The sequence below is a fragment of the Neltuma alba genome, unplaced genomic scaffold (genome assembly GCF_004799145.2).
Source record: "Neltuma alba isolate B1F8T4 unplaced genomic scaffold, ASM479914v2 tig00003586_pilon, whole genome shotgun sequence".
Lineage (NCBI taxonomy): Eukaryota > Viridiplantae > Streptophyta > Magnoliopsida > Fabales > Fabaceae > Neltuma > Neltuma alba.
Window position 1 is genome coordinate 3,384 of NW_021633342.1, and position 16,299 is coordinate 19,682.

At 35.2% G+C, this 16,299-nt stretch overlaps 3 protein-coding genes across 3 annotated transcripts; 2 read left to right on the plus strand and 1 right to left on the minus strand.

Moving 5' to 3' along the window:
• The first annotated feature begins 1,435 nt into the window (after positions 1-1,435).
• On the plus strand, positions 1,436-5,740 carry LOC114741949 (uncharacterized). Its single transcript, XM_028930194.1, has 8 exons — positions 1,436-1,886; positions 2,417-2,455; positions 2,602-2,720; positions 3,155-3,267; positions 3,377-3,735; positions 4,598-4,666; positions 4,874-4,956; positions 5,572-5,740. Exons 1-8 carry the CDS (start codon positions 1,473-1,475, stop codon positions 5,738-5,740), a joined length of 1,365 nt encoding a protein of 454 aa, XP_028786027.1. The 5' UTR covers positions 1,436-1,472.
• Positions 5,741-5,825: 85 nt separating this feature from the next.
• On the plus strand, positions 5,826-8,782 carry LOC114741951 (uncharacterized). The gene is made up of 5 exons (XM_028930196.1): positions 5,826-5,927; positions 6,017-6,123; positions 6,475-6,629; positions 7,763-7,959; positions 8,294-8,782. Exons 1-5 carry the CDS (start codon positions 5,836-5,838, stop codon positions 8,553-8,555), a joined length of 813 nt encoding a protein of 270 aa, XP_028786029.1. The 5' UTR covers positions 5,826-5,835; the 3' UTR covers positions 8,556-8,782.
• Positions 8,783-10,233: 1,451 nt separating this feature from the next.
• On the minus strand, positions 10,234-13,736 carry LOC114741950 (disease resistance protein RPM1). Its single transcript, XM_028930195.1, has 2 exons — positions 13,140-13,736; positions 10,234-12,850 (listed from the first exon to the last, which is right to left on the minus strand). Exons 1-2 carry the CDS (start codon positions 13,582-13,584, stop codon positions 10,443-10,445), a joined length of 2,853 nt encoding a protein of 950 aa, XP_028786028.1. The 5' UTR covers positions 13,585-13,736; the 3' UTR covers positions 10,234-10,442.
• Positions 13,737-16,299: the final 2,563 nt, after the last annotated feature.

Below are 16,299 nucleotides of genomic sequence, written 5' to 3' on the forward strand. Positions count from 1 at the left end.
TTCTGGATTTACCAACACAATCTTGTAGGAAGACATCAAAGTCCTAATCGCCAGTTGCCCAGCTCTGTAAAATTATTTTTCATAGTTTAATAATACCACCTTAATATAAGACTAATTGTAGAATTAATTTGATCTTAAATATAATAGTTTCTCATATTATCTATTTTTATCTCTAAATAATTCTCATGGGGCTTTTCATTAAAATGTCGTTTCAATATGTTTAGTAAGAATTTAAAAAAAAAAAAATACTAATTTATTATAAAAACTAATTTAATTTTTTTTAATATCCACTCGTTAATTATTTAACCTTGATATTAACAAACAGAGGTGTTATATGATTTGATTTCTCATAAAAAATGTGCAAACTGGTGCAAATCCACACTACCCGTTTTACTTGAACCAGTATATTACAGTTTACAACGTCACCGGATGATTTGACTAGATTTTAATTTTAATTTAATATAATGGTTTTAGATCTAAAAGTTAGATAACTAATTTATAAAAATTAAAAAAATAATCCAGCTATTAATAAAAATGTAGGTTGATTTTACTTATAATATATCTTTAATTATTTGCATTAAAAATTAAAATTTGCTTAATATGTTTAATAAATAGAGAGAATTAAATTTTTTTTTTCTAGTCCTAAACATAAAATTCATTTTATAGTGTAAATCATATTATAAAATGAGTATTATATTTAGAATCGGAAGAGTATAAACTTAAAAGATAATACAAGTTGAGGTATTATATTTAGAATCGGAGGAGTATAAACTTAAAAGATAATATAAGTTGAGGTATTATATTTAAGATAAAAACAAATTTAGGATGAAAAATATATAATAAAAATGTTGCAACTTTTTTGGGAATAAGACCAAATAATATTAAGAAGTTAAGAGTTTTACATAGTACACTAAATTAAAGTGCAAATAGAATTGCTAAAGAAGCTAAGAAAAGAAGCTAAAGACACGACTTTAATAGATATGTGAGAAAAATCCTAAAATAATGACAAATTTCCTACTAGGTTATAAGCAGACAATAATGACTTGTATCTTGTATCTATTAACGTTTTATTTGGAATCACGATTATAAACACGTTTTATGTAAGTTGAGATAACTCTTTTTGTATATTTATAAGCTATTTCAATCCAAATAGGTCTTAATTCAGAGTTGTGAATTTAAAAAAGTTCAGCTTTAGAACACAGTGAGAAATGGCAGTCCCATTGATTCCTGAGAACTTATTAGAAGGTCACGACAACATACGATGCCTTCACAAAAAATGTGTAACTTAAGGGCGAAGAGGGTGTAATTTAGAAGTCGCAGGCCCATAAAAGAATACAATTAAAATAGACTTTTTTAAGAAAAGAATTCGAAAGACAGGGACAGTGCAAACTAGGAAGGGCCGAAACTTCACCATATGCCCTCACTGCTCCGAGGCCGCGAAGTGAACTTCGAAAAATCGAGCAAAGACGAAGATGATGGATGAGAGTGAAGACGTATTCGAAGATTGGGAAGACGCTTTCTTGGACCAATTAATCCAGGTGGAAGAACTTGCTCTCTCTTCTATTGCAAAACCAAGTTCCAATCCTCCTCATTCCCATAATCCTCCTCCTCCGCCTCCTCCGACCTCTTCATTCACTTCGCACGCCCCTTCACAACCGCCTCAATCACGCCGCCACCACCTCCAACAACCGCCGCATTCTTTCGCGGCTTCTTCCTCCTATAATGATGTTAGTTACTCGCCCCCACGAGAGCTCTCTCAAAGGAGCACGGATTTTGATTCTTTTCAACACTCTCCGAGTCGCCCTGCAAAATGCCCTTCTCTTGCGGTTGCTCCGATTGCACGACGACCCGATAAAGACAAAGATGATGAAATCGAGCGGTTAAAGGTGAGGCTTGCTTTGTCCTTGGGTAACAAACAAACTGATGTATTGGCTTTGAACGAATTGTTGTATCGCGTGCACAATCAGGGAACTTGTGCATGGATGATAATGAGTTGTTGATTGTATATGTTGTTGAATTCTACTTATTGGTGGGTCTCATGGTGGCGGTTCTTGCACGCGGTCCCTCGTTACTGTTTGTATTAACCATTAGCCTTAGGAAGCCTGAGAAAGCCAGTTAAATATGTTTCATGGCTCTCTGTAAGTCTAAGTCATCTTCTTTTTCAGACCGCAGTCTCCACCAGAAAACATTTGAATGAACATTGCCTGAATAGTTGGCTTGGAAAGAGCTTCTATTTCTGATCATTTTTTATGTCTTAGTTTTATTTTTGGCAATTTGCCTATGACAAAGGAAGGAAAAGGAACCATTCCATACTACATACACCTTTAGATTAGGTCAATCACTTCGATTTGTTAAAATTCACTCAAGCTTTTCTTACACTGAATCATTTGTGCTAATTGGTTGATGGTAAAATCAGAGGGAGCTTGGACAAGCATCGAAGCAGCTTGCTCTCCTGGTATGTTGGCGTATCAATATAAATTCACTGTTTTTATTTGCTGATGCAACATTCTTTTCTTTTTTCCCACTGTACTTTTACAGATGGTTTAAGGATCTCTAACTCAGTAAGATGTTTGGATTCCGTAAATAACTATACACCTTCAGGAAAAGGAGTGTCTTGAATTAAAGAAACAAAGAGAAAAGAAAGATGAGCAGCTCAAGTTTGTGGCTTCAAAGAATGAAGAAGAAAATGAATATGCGAACCAGTCAAAGAGTATAAACATGTGAGTCAAACATATGGTTTCCTTTCTAATCTTTATCTACTAATGTTCCTATCCTGCAGTTCTGGTTACTGAATAGGAAACTGTTGGAAAGGAATAGCCAGCTTGTCAGTCAGTAATCTTTTAGTTGAAGCTTAAAATAATGAGTTATGACATACTTTCTAGTTTTCCTCTGACGACTGGGGGATATTCATTTGTAGGTTTGTGTCATATATTGATGATCTAACGTGAAAGCGTGTGGAACTTATTATAGATAGCCACCAAAAGTTGTATTTTAATGAATGCTCTTTAAAATAAGAGACCACTTTAGATTTTAAAATGAATGCATGAGTTGACTTATTTATTAGTTCAGACTGAATTTAGTCCTTGAAAAGATGAGTGACCTGTCAAGAATGACCTGTAATTATTAATATTTGTGTTAATATGTTTTCTTGTAGCATCTGTACAAATTCTAATGATCATGATGGCAGGGAATGGAGAAATCTTGCTTCAGATCGTCATGGCATCTCTCAAAAAATTCACAATAGACAACCTTCAAAAGTGCAGGCTGGTAAGGCATGAGAAGAGTCCCTCCTTCCCTTTCAGATGACGTTTTTTGTTAGTTTCTGACATGGCCTTGTCATGATTTATTTATTTATATTTTGTTTTTTTGGTGGTAGCTGGGTCTAATTATAAAGCTACAGGAGTTCAGACAGACATAGACACTCAGAAGGAAGCTCAAAATATTCTGAATGATGATGTGCCGGCTTGTCTTGAACTTTCTGAGAAGTTGCTGGCAATTTGGGGCTCATCGGGTGAACAAAAGCTAGGAAGCAACGTGACATCCAAATTGCTTGTGGGCTGTCAACGAGATTTTCATATTCTTTTTGGGTTGATGCCCATAAATCTACCCTCTAAAATAACAACCAAATTTCTTACAGATATAAGTTCTTCTGGAGTAGCATTGCAGTATATGAAGGACTGTTTTCATACTCCAGAAGCAATAAAAGTGTCACAACTCTACCATATGTTGACAAAGGTAGCTGGTCAACTTTGTGTTTGTGCATTTTTCTAAAGCAGCAGTTTATACTTTATCTCACATGGTCATGCATTTTTTCAAATGGAGGTTTTTTATACTGCAGAAGTAGTTTGTTTGAAAAATGATGTGAGTCTAGAACTTGCTGTTCATCAGTATTTCTTTAATGGTTTGATCTCCAAATTGTGAGTTTTGAATTTGGGTTCTTGGCATTGTGATAGTTTAGAATGAAAGAGGGGATTTTTGTGATCGGTAATTAATTCAATGAGTTCATCATCACTGAATTTAACTCATACATACATAGAAAGCACTATGTTCTACACATTTATAATTGCAGATAAATTTCAATTGAACCCCTATAAATGTGAATGTCACATGCTATTGAGAAATGCCAATATGAGAATTTAGATGGAGATTAGTGCTGGCGTATGGGATTTTCTACGGATTGGGCTGGTCTGAAGTTGATACTAGACTTTGGCATTGGTTTTATGCCTTACCTTTTTTAATGCCTTTTACATGAATATTTAAATTCATGTTTCAACTAAGTCACTATCACAAATGGTGGTCTTATAGTGTCCAAAGCTTCCCTTAACAGTAGGTGCTGTTCATTAGGTTTGACTGCGCTTTTTTTGGGCACGAAAACTAGTGCATAATCAATGGCTTGAAATTGTAGACGGTTTTCGGTTTCCCAATGCTTAGAATATCATTTTTATTCCAGATCATTGATTTGGTTTCAAGATGCTTGGGCGTTTAAGAGCTCAACCACCGAGTTATTTATACATGTCATGGATTCGCTCACATTAAACATGTTTATCGCAACAAGTATGGTTGTTGGTTCTAATCCAATTGTTGATTTGTATTGCAGATAACTGAAGGGACAGCTGTGTTGGAAACTTTGTTTGAACCATTACTTGACCTTTGTAGTGTTAAAAATGTAAGTATTTCTAGACTGGATTGTGAATAAATGTTAAAATTTCCTCTTGTTCACAAGCTCAGAATTGACAAGTCCTTTGGTTATGCTTGATTACATTACCACGTTGGTTTCTTAAGTTAACTGTTTTTGTATTTTTAATAGGTGTTCTTTTCCTCTTATTTTCTCCTCAATGTATAGACTTTGACAAATTTATTGCTTTCACCACAGGTTGTTGTTGTCCATAGCTCTCTATGCATACTGCATACTTATCTGAAACTCCTACTGGAATTGGAAAATTACTCCGTAAGAAGGTATGCCTCATTTTGGGTTATTTGTTCTGTTGCTTTTATTAAAATTGCATTGCTTTTGCATATCATCATAAGGTTACAGTTTCAATTAATCACTTTTTTCTTTATCTGTATCATGATAATTATAATTTATTTTACTTGGTGTTTACAGAAACTTAAAGACGATGATTTAAAAGTTTTGAGGGGGAATCTACATATCTATGTATTCTCTGTAAAATATAAAATTTATATGAACATGCACTATACATAAGCTATAAATGGTGCAGCTCATCTCAAATTTTGGACAAAAAGCACCCTTAATCTAGTGAGATGTTAATTTGTTAAGATCTTTTTAGATTTAGTCATGCTGCTTGCCAAAAACACTGCTGAACCCAACTGATTAACAATTCATTTTCCTTTGATTTGACATTTACGTAATCAACACAAATTTCTTTTCTGTAAGCTAGTGTCTTATTCTTTTTGTCTTCTTCCCCTAAAAAAGAAAAGGAAACTAGGGAAAGGGAGTCTAGGGTTGGTTATAAGCTAGTGCATGGGCTTTATGTCTTGTTTAGTCACTCATTTTTCCCTTCGTTTTTGTTTAATTCCTGTTCTTATGAACTTTTGATTTGATCTTTCCAGTGCACTTTACTCAGGGACAATGTGCTTGTTGAGGGAGTTTGCTTGGAGAACAATATTGTTGATTCTTGTGGACCTGAACTTGCGAAAGATGAAAAAAACTCTTATATGCACACCAATGAGACATCTCATGCAGGGTGCGATCAGCTCCAGCCAGAATTGTTTGATGTAGGAATGCTGAGCAAAAGAAGGTGTTTGAACCATCGGAGTTCCTTGCAGCCTCAAATAGATTGGGTTTATCTTTTTGAAGTAATGCATCATATTGCTATGAAGATGACGGAGGAAAGTGTGAGAGTGGAAGCTGTATCCATCATGAATGTGATACTTCTAAGAAGTAATGCTTACATTGATAGGGAGCGGTAAGCTTTTGAGGTTGTACTATCATCTGAAAGTTTTGATGAAATTGTATGAAAAATGTCAATGGGACCTGAAATTTGTGGCCATACAGGTTCGGACAGAAAATGGCATTTGACACCATTTCACAGTTGCTTAAAAGGGATGTTGGGTTACGTGTGAAACAGCATGCCCTGAGACTTTTGTACCTACTTTTAAATTGTAAGTTTGCACCTTTGTTATTATGGAAAGCTACATAGGTTGATGCTAGTGTCCTTTTTTTGGGGTCATTAGTTTTTATTTTGTTTGTGCTATTCTTTAGCTATTATAATGAAAGTGATTTAATGAAAACCTGTCATTTACTTGTTCTGATTTGTTGAATCAAGAGAGACAAAACACAGTGATTATTTGCCCACTACTAGCTTGGATGTTATATAAATTTCCAAATCTCAATAAATCTTAGCTATTTCAGCACCCACCCCCTTAAAAAAAAAAAAAAAGCAAATTAACTTCAACTCCTAGTGTGGATACACCCAATCTTATGATTTTCAAACAAGTCATTTTGTGTTAAAGGTCCAAAACTACTGGTTACTTTCTGTTGTGGTTGCAAAGAGGGAGAGTGCGCTAGTGCCATGGATGACAATACATCTACCTCAGGTTCCCCAAAATTCAATATCATTCTTCAAGGTTTGGCAGATTGTGTTGCATCCCATGGAAGTGGATTACAGGTAAGCTTGTTCACTGAGAAGCCCATTTTGTCCATGAATTATTTTGATATATCAAATCAATAATCAAATTATAAAAATTTTCTTGTTATTTTTCCAAAAAATGCTTGTATCGAGCGTGGGTCTTGGTCTCTGTGCATCTGAAATAGGGGCAAAGAGAAAATCATTTATTTGCTTCTGGGTTGCTCAAGGGGCTTCTGGTGAGAAAATTTAAAAATACTTTAGCTCTGCTGCCACCAATCACCTTACTGTTATATTACTCTTTCTAGGATACAATCAGCATAGCTCATTGATTGCTACCTAGTAGAGAAGAGTGTGGGAAATGAGAATTCAGGGGAGTGGGTGCATCAATGAAATAAGGTTTATTGAGAAATTATGCTATGATATGTACGGGCACATTGATATCTGGCATGTGGTTGCATGATTGGAACTGCAGTTGCAGCCCATACGTTTAGTCATTTATAGTGATGATTAACTGCTATACTTGTTTATTATTTAATAAAATGCGACCACTTGTTTCATTTGGGGAAAAAAATACATTAAGACGAATTTTAGTACTGATAGGACCTTTAACCAAAAACTTCCGAACCCTTCCTATATCAACAACCGATTGACACGCGAAGATAAAATTAAGAGCTAAAATACAATTACATTCAGAGATAAAACACAACTCTGATACATATACAGACACACAAATGGAACTGACACAGGAAGGATAATGATTACAGCTTCAGATTACTACACAACAGATAACCAACAGAAGATACAAGTCACACACACATATACTACAAATCCTCTAAAACAAAACGGGTTTGCCAAACTTTCAAGAGGTTTGTACTCCGCCCAAACGCCCAAACCACACTTCCAAATTTCTTCTCTGCCTTAAACCTTCCCTGCGCTTCATTTTTATATATCCCACTGACATCCATCCATTCATCGCGATTCCCTTATTTTTCTCCTCTGTTTTCTGCTTTTTCTGACTTCTAAACCTTCGTTTTCCTTTGGACCAATATATCCTTATTTTCTGTCTTTTTGCCCCTCGCCTATGGCCCTCTCTACATGTTCTAGTGGCACTGGGAGTTTGGGTCATATCAAATACCGAATATAACTTAAAATTTATGCTCTTGTAATTTTAGGTGTTGAAACTACGCCGAAATGCTATTCTTGTGCTGGCATTCCTTGCATCGTCTGGAAAAGCTGGCTTTGACATTCTTGTCGGTCATCGGCTCTCCAGAGGAACAAACTATCTGTTGCTGATTTTGCAAGTACTGGCATCACAGGTTGATCAAGAAGCTAAAGCTGTTGAGGAGCTGCCAGAGATTTTCAGGGAGAGGTAATAATATCATAGGTGATGGGAAACCGGATACAAACTTGAAAACTGTTTGTCCTCCTCCTTTTGCATTGATAATTTTCCTTTTACTTTCTTGGAAAGATCTTCAATGTTACTTAACCTTCCCTGAGATTAATTTCTATAGTTCTGTGAAGTTCATGCATTTGTTTAAAATGAATAAAATGCTATTGCTTCCTATTACTCTTCCGGAGGAGTTTAGATTAAGATATTGATAAAATCCTGGCTTTCTTTTCATTAGATTCACATTTTTCACATTTAGGTGCCAAGAATTTCTGCGTTTGGTTTCCTTTGACTCAATTGAGCAATTTGTTCTCAGGACATTTCTGATGCGGGAGATACTAATATTGCTCAACAGGCTAGTGTCCAGTCCTTCATACTCTGCCACCGTCTTGCAAGTTTTAACAAGGACCAGAGATATGGCCAGCTTAACAATTGATGTTGCAAACAGATTGTCCTGGAAATGTAGGACAATGAAGGGACATAACAGCATGGTAAATCATACAAGAGAAACCGAAATCGTTGATCTGGGCCGTGTCTTTAAGAAAAGGGTATTCACATATTTAGGGGATGACTTCTAGTAGTGTTTCTCCCCTGATAATTTTGTATCCATATTATATGGACCTGCGATAAGAGCGGTGCAGAGCGGTTTGGCTAACTGGGCACTATAATTTTTGATGGATTAGCAGATAACATGTAGTTGCAATCTGCAATGTGCCCTATAGAAAATTTTGACTAGTCAATGTTCATAATTTGGTCGTCCGCAGTGGTATCTTTACGTGAATGAAAGAATTCTTGTCTGAGCTTATCACGAGACTTCTAGCAACATATACGACATGGTTTCTGGTTTCGGTTTAGAATAAGTTAGTTCGATCTGTGGACTAGTTCAGTTTGACTTAATTTGTTGATATTTTATCTACATTTCACTCAAGACGTTACATATTTCTAAATTACAAAGTCCAAACCACGAGTGAAAAGAAAAAGGTAAGACTTCTTCTGTTACAAAAAAGTAACTTAAATGACTGCGTAATTGAGATGCACCTGTTTATCCAAGCATGTAACGTGGTTAACGTCCTATTTTCCTTTGCTGGCAAAACAGAGTCCAAGCCCAACAATGGAATTTACTAAAGAAAGGTCGTGGGGCAGAAACTATCATTGTACTTTAAATAGAGGCTTGATTAGATTATTCAAATTGATCAAAGAAAATCTGAGTGTTCTTCTGAATAAAAATCAAATTAGCTAATAGGTCTAGAGAAGAATTCTGTTTCCTATAAGTATAAAGGATCCTTTTTCTTTTTTGGCTTCACAATAGAATGCTACTACTCAGAGACGAAACACAGCTCCAAGGAGAGAAGCAAACAAAACAGAAACAGCGACAGAGGAATACAGTGCAAGAAACGACACAGCAAAACAGCAAGGAAAACAAAAAGAAACAAGGTCCGGGAAAAAAGCAGAACCAAAAAAAAAAAAAAAAACAAAAAAAAAACAAAGAAAAGCTGCCACTTCTAATCAAAGGATCCTTTAATGAACCTTTGGAGAATATGCTGTCCAACTTAGAGGATGTTTAGATGTAAATCAAACCATGATTTTAAAAGTGCTTTTACGGTTTACGAAATAAATATGTGGAGGAGTTTGTCTCGTTTTACAGAAAAGTGCTTCTTAGAAGCACTTTTAAGCATTCCCAAGCACCCCCTTAGTATTAAGTAAATTGCTTAACACGACAACCATAATTTCTGAGTTGTTTTCTATAATAATTTTGTTGCACCCAGTCTTTTTGACCATCTTCGATTTAGTTTGTCATCTTGTGTAGAAGATTAAGGAGCAAAAAATAATGAAACAACACGACAGAGAAATTAGAATGCCACGGTTGGCATTTCAAAGTCAAGAACGAAAGACGAAACCATCTTGTGGAAGTAAAGAACAGTGCAATCATTCTTCAAAATTTTTAGATGTCTGTAAGGTAGGAAATACTTAAATAGTTTTGTCATCTGAAGGTAAATAGGCCCTCCAGACTCTGTCTTGACTTCCTCACTCATAGGGTATAGCCCCTGACACCTATTAATTGTGTTACCTAGAGTTTTGATCATTTATTATACTTTAGCAGTAACTGAATCCAAAACATAAATTCATTCTTGCAAATTAATAAGGCAAATTTTGCTGTGTTTTGTGAGGATCAAGTCACATCGCCAAACTCAAGGGAAGAAAAATAAATGGATGCATCATTGCATCGCCAGTCAGCTTATAGTGCAGTCCATCCAGAGTCAGAACAAAAAAGAAGTATGGGATTTATTCATTGAATTTACAAGTCCATTACACTCCGCAGAATTATGATAACAGATACAATGAGTCTTCTGTTAAATCTTAGATGAAGGTGAACTAAAACATAAACCTTTATTTGATGATCTGGCTTCTGTGCAATGTGATTTACAGATATGAGACTTAGCAATTGTATATAATGCAATCTGCAATCACACTTTCCATAGATTGCGATGTTCATGGCTTCTCATGACAATACCTGATCGAGGAGAACTCTCTTTGAAACCCTCTAATGTATAAACATCCCAACCACCGTCTCTCCAGTAGGTGAAATAGACTTCTGGTATGTGTGCTATTTTCCAGTGATCTTCCCCTCTTCCATCTGGATATAATGTCATGATCAGTTCATCAGGCATATCGAAAAACTCAAGGATTTTTAGCTTAGTCAAGTATTGTATGCCTGATGGCACATTCTTTAGCAGTCTACAGCGCTGGATGATAAGCTTTTCCAGGCAAGGCATTGCACCCTCCTCCACATTCACTTGTCTGAGTTCATCAAACTTGTCAAGACCTAAAACCTTAAGCTTCTTGAACTTTCCAGATTTGAAACACAGTATGTGGCCATCACAAACTTGAAGGAGTTCAAGATGTGCAAGGTTGGGTAAATCCTGAAGATATACCAATGGATCATGTTTTAAATTGCTCCATTTCAGAAATAGCTTGACCAGGCTGTGGAGTGAAGGTATCCATTTTGGTAGCTCATCCAGGTGTCCTGACAAATACAAGCGCTGAAGAAATGGATGAGGTGAGGATAGGAACCTTAGATCAATGGCCTTATTCTTACCCTCTGAGGTAACTGAGAGTGCACGTAAATTAGTTAACCTCTCAATCGATGAACAGAAAGCCCTGCCATCTTCCTCTCTTAGCTTCAAGATGCCTAGCTTCCTCAATTGAGTTAGCCCTTCTAGCTGCTTTATTGTAGTGCTGCTGCATTGATCTACCTCTATGAAACAAAGTTTCTGTAGTGACTGTAGATTTCCTATCTCATGGAAGGCCTTAAAACCACATTTGGAATGGAACTTTGCATAACTTCTTACTTTGGAGCGATGATGATATACCAGGAGATGGCGAAGTTTGTGAAGATTTGTTATGTCTGCAGGAAATTCTGTGACAGAACTGTATTTGACATCCAGTGTTTCTAGCTTCTGCAACTTCCCAATACAACTTGGAATGATTTTCACCTCTGTTTTTCTTAAACTCAGATACTTCAAATGATATAGGTTAGTTATTTGTACTGGAAACTTCCTCAAAGGTGCTTTTTCAAGATCTAAAACATTAAGCAATCTAAAACCACCTGGAAACAATTTGTGAAGGGACAATTTCTCTGCAACTCCAAACATGAAAAGGGAACGAAGTTGGGAAACAGACCTTTGATGCTGTCCTTTTGGCAATGAACTAAACACTGAAAGGCGTCGAGTCTTTTCTGGCCATGCTGCACTTTTCTCTTTGACAATGGCCGCAAAGTTTTGATCTTTGGATTTCAAAATGAGGATTTCTCTCAGAAGGGCATGGATGCGGAGAGTTTTGACTCTTCCATCTGATGTTGTCTTTGCTACTTGTATCAAGTTCCTGTTCAACAGCTCCTTGAGATAATCCTCTGCAACTTCTTCGACTGTTCTTCCTTCTTTGGCTTCAATGAATCCTTCTGCTATCCATAACCGAATCAATCTCATCCGCTTAATCAGATAGGCCTCAGGGAAGATGCTCAAGTACAAGATACAGTGCTTCAACTGGTGAGGCAAATCACTGAAACTGAGACCAAGTACTTTCTTCAAATTATCAAGCTTATCATTGCCTTGAATTTCAGCTCCAATGCTGCGGCAAATCATGTCCCATTCATCTATGGCGCACCTGTCTTTTGTAGCCAAAATACCACTGAGGGCCACAATTGCAAGGGGAAGACCCTCACATTTTCTCAAGATACTCTTGCATATGCACACCAAATATGAGGGGCATGAATGATCAGGAAATGTTTTTCTGCAAAATAGATCCCAAGCTTCCTCTTCTGGCAAACATTGCATGTTATAGACCTTGCCTTTGGATTCAAAGCTGGACATATAGGCTAAATCAGTTTTTCTTGTGGTGATCATAATTCTGCTGCTGCAATTGTTGTTAGGCAATGCATATTTGACAGCTTCCCATTCATACATGTGCCACATATCATCAAACACCACCAGATATCTCCTTCTCTCCAGCAACTTCTTGATAATCCCCTTCAACTTAACGGTGCTCATGCTTTCCAAGCCTCTTGGAACTGGCTGTCTTATTTCGTAAAAAAGTTGTTCAACTGTGTCTTTAAGAAGTTCCTCAGTACTAGAAGATTGAGAAACAGTAATCCAGACACAGGTTTTGAAATGTCTTTTTACTTCTGGGTCATCATATACTTTCTTCACCAAGGTTGTCTTCCCCAGTCCTCCCATTCCAGTTACAGAAATTACTCTGCGGCTGGAACAACCTGTAACCAACCACTGGATGAACTTATTTTTACGTCTGCCTATGCCCACTAGATCATTATTGTCCAGGAGAAGAGCATCCCCTCTTTGATCATTCCATGTGTTATCTGCTTAATAAGATAGTTTAGCATACTATTCTTACAAATGAAGTGTTAATATCAGCAAACACGCCTCCCCCTTTAGCATAGTACTAGCTTTCAGAACCTAAAACTAATCGATGAAACTTCTACAAATCAACCAGCTAACCCCAAAGGCTTGAGTTTGTTGAGAGAATTAAAAAAAAAAAAAAAAAATCTAAAGATGGGTTTTAATGTTTTATCTAACACCATATTTATCCCCCTTTTCCCTGATAAACAAACAAAATCTTCAAAAGTCAAAGGGGGTTAAATCCAGTACCTGCAGAAATGGAATTTGAAGCATGAACAGAAGCTTCATATCTACTGATGAATCTCCGGTGCTCTGACAAAATATTTCTCATTCGGCAATCCATGTCTTTCAATTCAGAGGCGATCCGATATCGAGCTTTCATGTTTCTGATACAGCAAGAAATCTTCCTAAGAGAAACAGAGAATCCATCTGAGTGATTATGTATCTGAAGAAGCTCTAATTCATCCAGAAGATCTTCAGTCTCGTGAACAGCATCTCTCACTTGTCTAACCCAAATTTTGAGCTCCTCATCACCGTCTTCCAAATCATCTGGATCCCTTAACAAGGATCTGATCAGCTCCAATCTATCTTTCTGGTGCTCCACATCTTCTCCAACCCTTGTGAACAATTTAAATTCGCTTTCAAAGAAGGGCATAAGTTTTTCAAGAAGATAATTCACTGCTCTTTCTGCCATTCTTTCTTACTTTTCTAGATTAGTGACATTTTCCCCTGCAAGTTCAAAGCAGACTAGCAGAAAGATACTGCTTGTTGCTTAGTAAAACTCAGACTTGTTGGCTTTATATATAATCTTGATAATCTTCTGGTTGTTTTAATTTTCCAAAGAGTGACATTATAACGACATCTTTTGTTTCGCATACTCTGGTTGGTTACCCAGAGAATAATTTATGATTTATAACATGTAAGTAACGTAGAAAAAGATAAACAATTTTCCATCTTCTCTTGAGAGGGGAAAAAAACAAAACTATATACCACTGCATCACAGGTGGACAAGGAACCAGCAAACACGATAAAGAAACATAATTTACTCCGAACAAGACATTATTGAACATTAAAATAACTGACTTTTTTAAGGGTTGCTGACTCGCTTTTAGCTTGATGAGCAAGAAACGTGTGGAGTGTAAAAAAGGGCATTTCCACAAGCTTACGCTTTTGTTCAGAGAACTAATTAAAGCTTAAAAAATTATGTCTAATGCAAAAGAAACGCCAAAAAGTTCATATAATAGTATAATATTAAAGTGGAAAAGTATGCCTAAAGATCAATATTATAAGTTAGTGACAAGTAAGAATCTTAAATTTTTAGAATCATTGACGAAGGTTTTCTCTTAAAAAATGTGCAATGATGTAAAATGGCTATGAGACAAATAACTTATCTTGTTTATTAATTACGTTTAGGGAATTCAGTAGAAGAAACAAAAAGACATTTCATAGTCACATATGAGAAATTTCAAACTGCTGAATTTTCTATATATGACTATCAAGTTTCCTTTATTTTAGTATTAAATTTCTTTTGTCTCACTCTTAAAAGACATAAATTATTATTCCCGGGGACATTAAATCATTACAAATTAAGCACCTTCCTCTAGAATAATTTTTTTTAAAAAAAATTAAGGTTCTTATATATAAATATGTTGTCATGTTTTTAAACAAAATTCTCCCTTGTTACTTGCTTCTAACTAATTCTTCTATTTGTTGTTTACTTGTTTACATGAGGACTGATATGTCTGTCTAGGCTCTTTTAGCACGCAAACTATTAAAAATTGAAAAAAAGATTGACCAATTTTAAATAATAATATAAGTAGACGTTATATGTCTCATTTTCTTTAATATTAGAAATCGTATAAATCTTATTGGTATAGGGAACTTAGAGAAAAAACCTAAGTTGATTACAACTGTGGATTGCGTTTAAAATATTATTGGTATAGAGACCTGGGATAATAAATGATAGAAGATGTGAAATAATAAAAAGAGTTGGGAAAACAAGAAATAATAGAATTAGATGCTACGAAAAATAAAACTAGAACAAAAAAGATAAAAAAACCGTGAGGAGATAATAAGATAAATTTTCGATGAGGCAGGCAATGGGACTAAGGTATAATCTATCTATAAGTATATAGGCTTATAAATTTATAATAAAGAAGATAACTAAAGATATTATTATATCCATGTTGATTTTGTATTCATAACACATACAATATACTTGAGGTCTTGGGGACAATAACATTGCCTAATAAAGTTACTCTTTATTATCGTAGAATATATTTTTGTGATCCCTCAAAAAAATTTAAACTTTTAATCTCTTATGTGAAGATCCCTTTTTTTTTTTTTTAAGGGATTGAAATTTGATATTTAAGGTAAACATAAGTCTTTTATTTGACTATTATATTTAGGATAAAAAAGTATTGTAGAATATATTATCTCTGGATATTAATATAAAAACTAGTCAGAGATTAGATTTGATTATAAATATAAGATTTCAATTCATTTTGTCTTTTAAATTTAAAATACTTTCTCTAAAATATCCTTGTTGACAGTAAGGAATTCCCACCAAAAAATAGTTTCGATGTACATAATTAAAGAGAATAGTTTGTTGCGCGGGTATTTTGTTCTCTACATCAAGAAGATTTAAACTTTTAATCTCTACCCACATTTCATCACCCTCTCTTCACCCAAGGTTGGTCTCAAGCGGCATAATTCATTGACTTGTGTGAACATTTTCCCCTCTCTTTCTTGAGGAAATGGAATGGGGAAGATATGCTGAAGCATAAAAAGATGCAACTCATCTGATTAAAAATGAGGAATATAATAAGTTAGAATTGGTGTCAAGTTATGATAAGGATCTGATTAAAAATGTGACCGTTTATATTTGTATTGTGAAGTCTAGTCCCTTGAATAATCTAAAGTGACAAGAAACCAAGTTGAATCATAAAGAAAGAGTTAAAAGGCTCGAAATGTGAAGTCACTGAGTCACGAATTAATATAAAACCCCCTTCTCCCATGCATATTGTCATTTTTAAGCAAATTTTTGTCATCAGAAAAACGTGAAATTTTTTTCCTTCTGAAACACGACAAGATTTAAAATCGGTACCATGAATTAAAAACGCAAGATTTGCCCGAGAATACGGAAATTAACAAGGTTGCTGGACTTTTATATATATATATATATATATATATATAATGGCCTGAAAGTTGCTGGAGTTTTTCATGTACACACACATATATGTTGAGAGGTCTTTTTCTATGATCCAATCAAGGACCAAGCAATGCTTAGTTTAAGAGAGCTATGCTATGAAAAACTCATTGCATCTTAATTCTTGCGTTCACAAATTGTATCTTAGCTGATAGAGTTAATTAAAACCCAAGCTCTCTCTAATGAATGAGAAAAAAATTA

Bases quoted from the DNA above. Each gene is read 5' to 3' on its own strand.
- LOC114741949 (XM_028930194.1), top strand. From the start codon at position 1,473: ATGATGGATGAGAGTGAAGACGTATTCGAAGATTGGGAAGACGCTTTC. The intron at 2,721-3,154 runs GTGAGTCAAACA...GTTTTCTTGTAG, and splicing joins CAGTCAAAGAGTATAAACAT to CATCTGTACAAATTCTAATG. The intron at 3,736-4,597 runs GTAGCTGGTCAA...TTTGTATTGCAG, and splicing joins TCTACCATATGTTGACAAAG to ATAACTGAAGGGACAGCTGT.
- LOC114741951 (XM_028930196.1), top strand. From the start codon at position 5,836: ATGAAGATGACGGAGGAAAGTGTGAGAGTGGAAGCTGTATCCATCATG. The intron at 5,928-6,016 runs GTAAGCTTTTGA...GTGGCCATACAG, and splicing joins GCTTACATTGATAGGGAGCG to GTTCGGACAGAAAATGGCAT. The intron at 7,960-8,293 runs GTAATAATATCA...ATTTGTTCTCAG, and splicing joins CCAGAGATTTTCAGGGAGAG to GACATTTCTGATGCGGGAGA.
- LOC114741950 (XM_028930195.1), bottom strand. From the start codon at position 13,584: ATGGCAGAAAGAGCAGTGAATTATCTTCTTGAAAAACTTATGCCCTTC. The intron at 12,851-13,139 runs GTACTGGATTTA...CTTATTAAGCAG, and splicing joins TTCAAATTCCATTTCTGCAG to ATAACACATGGAATGATCAA.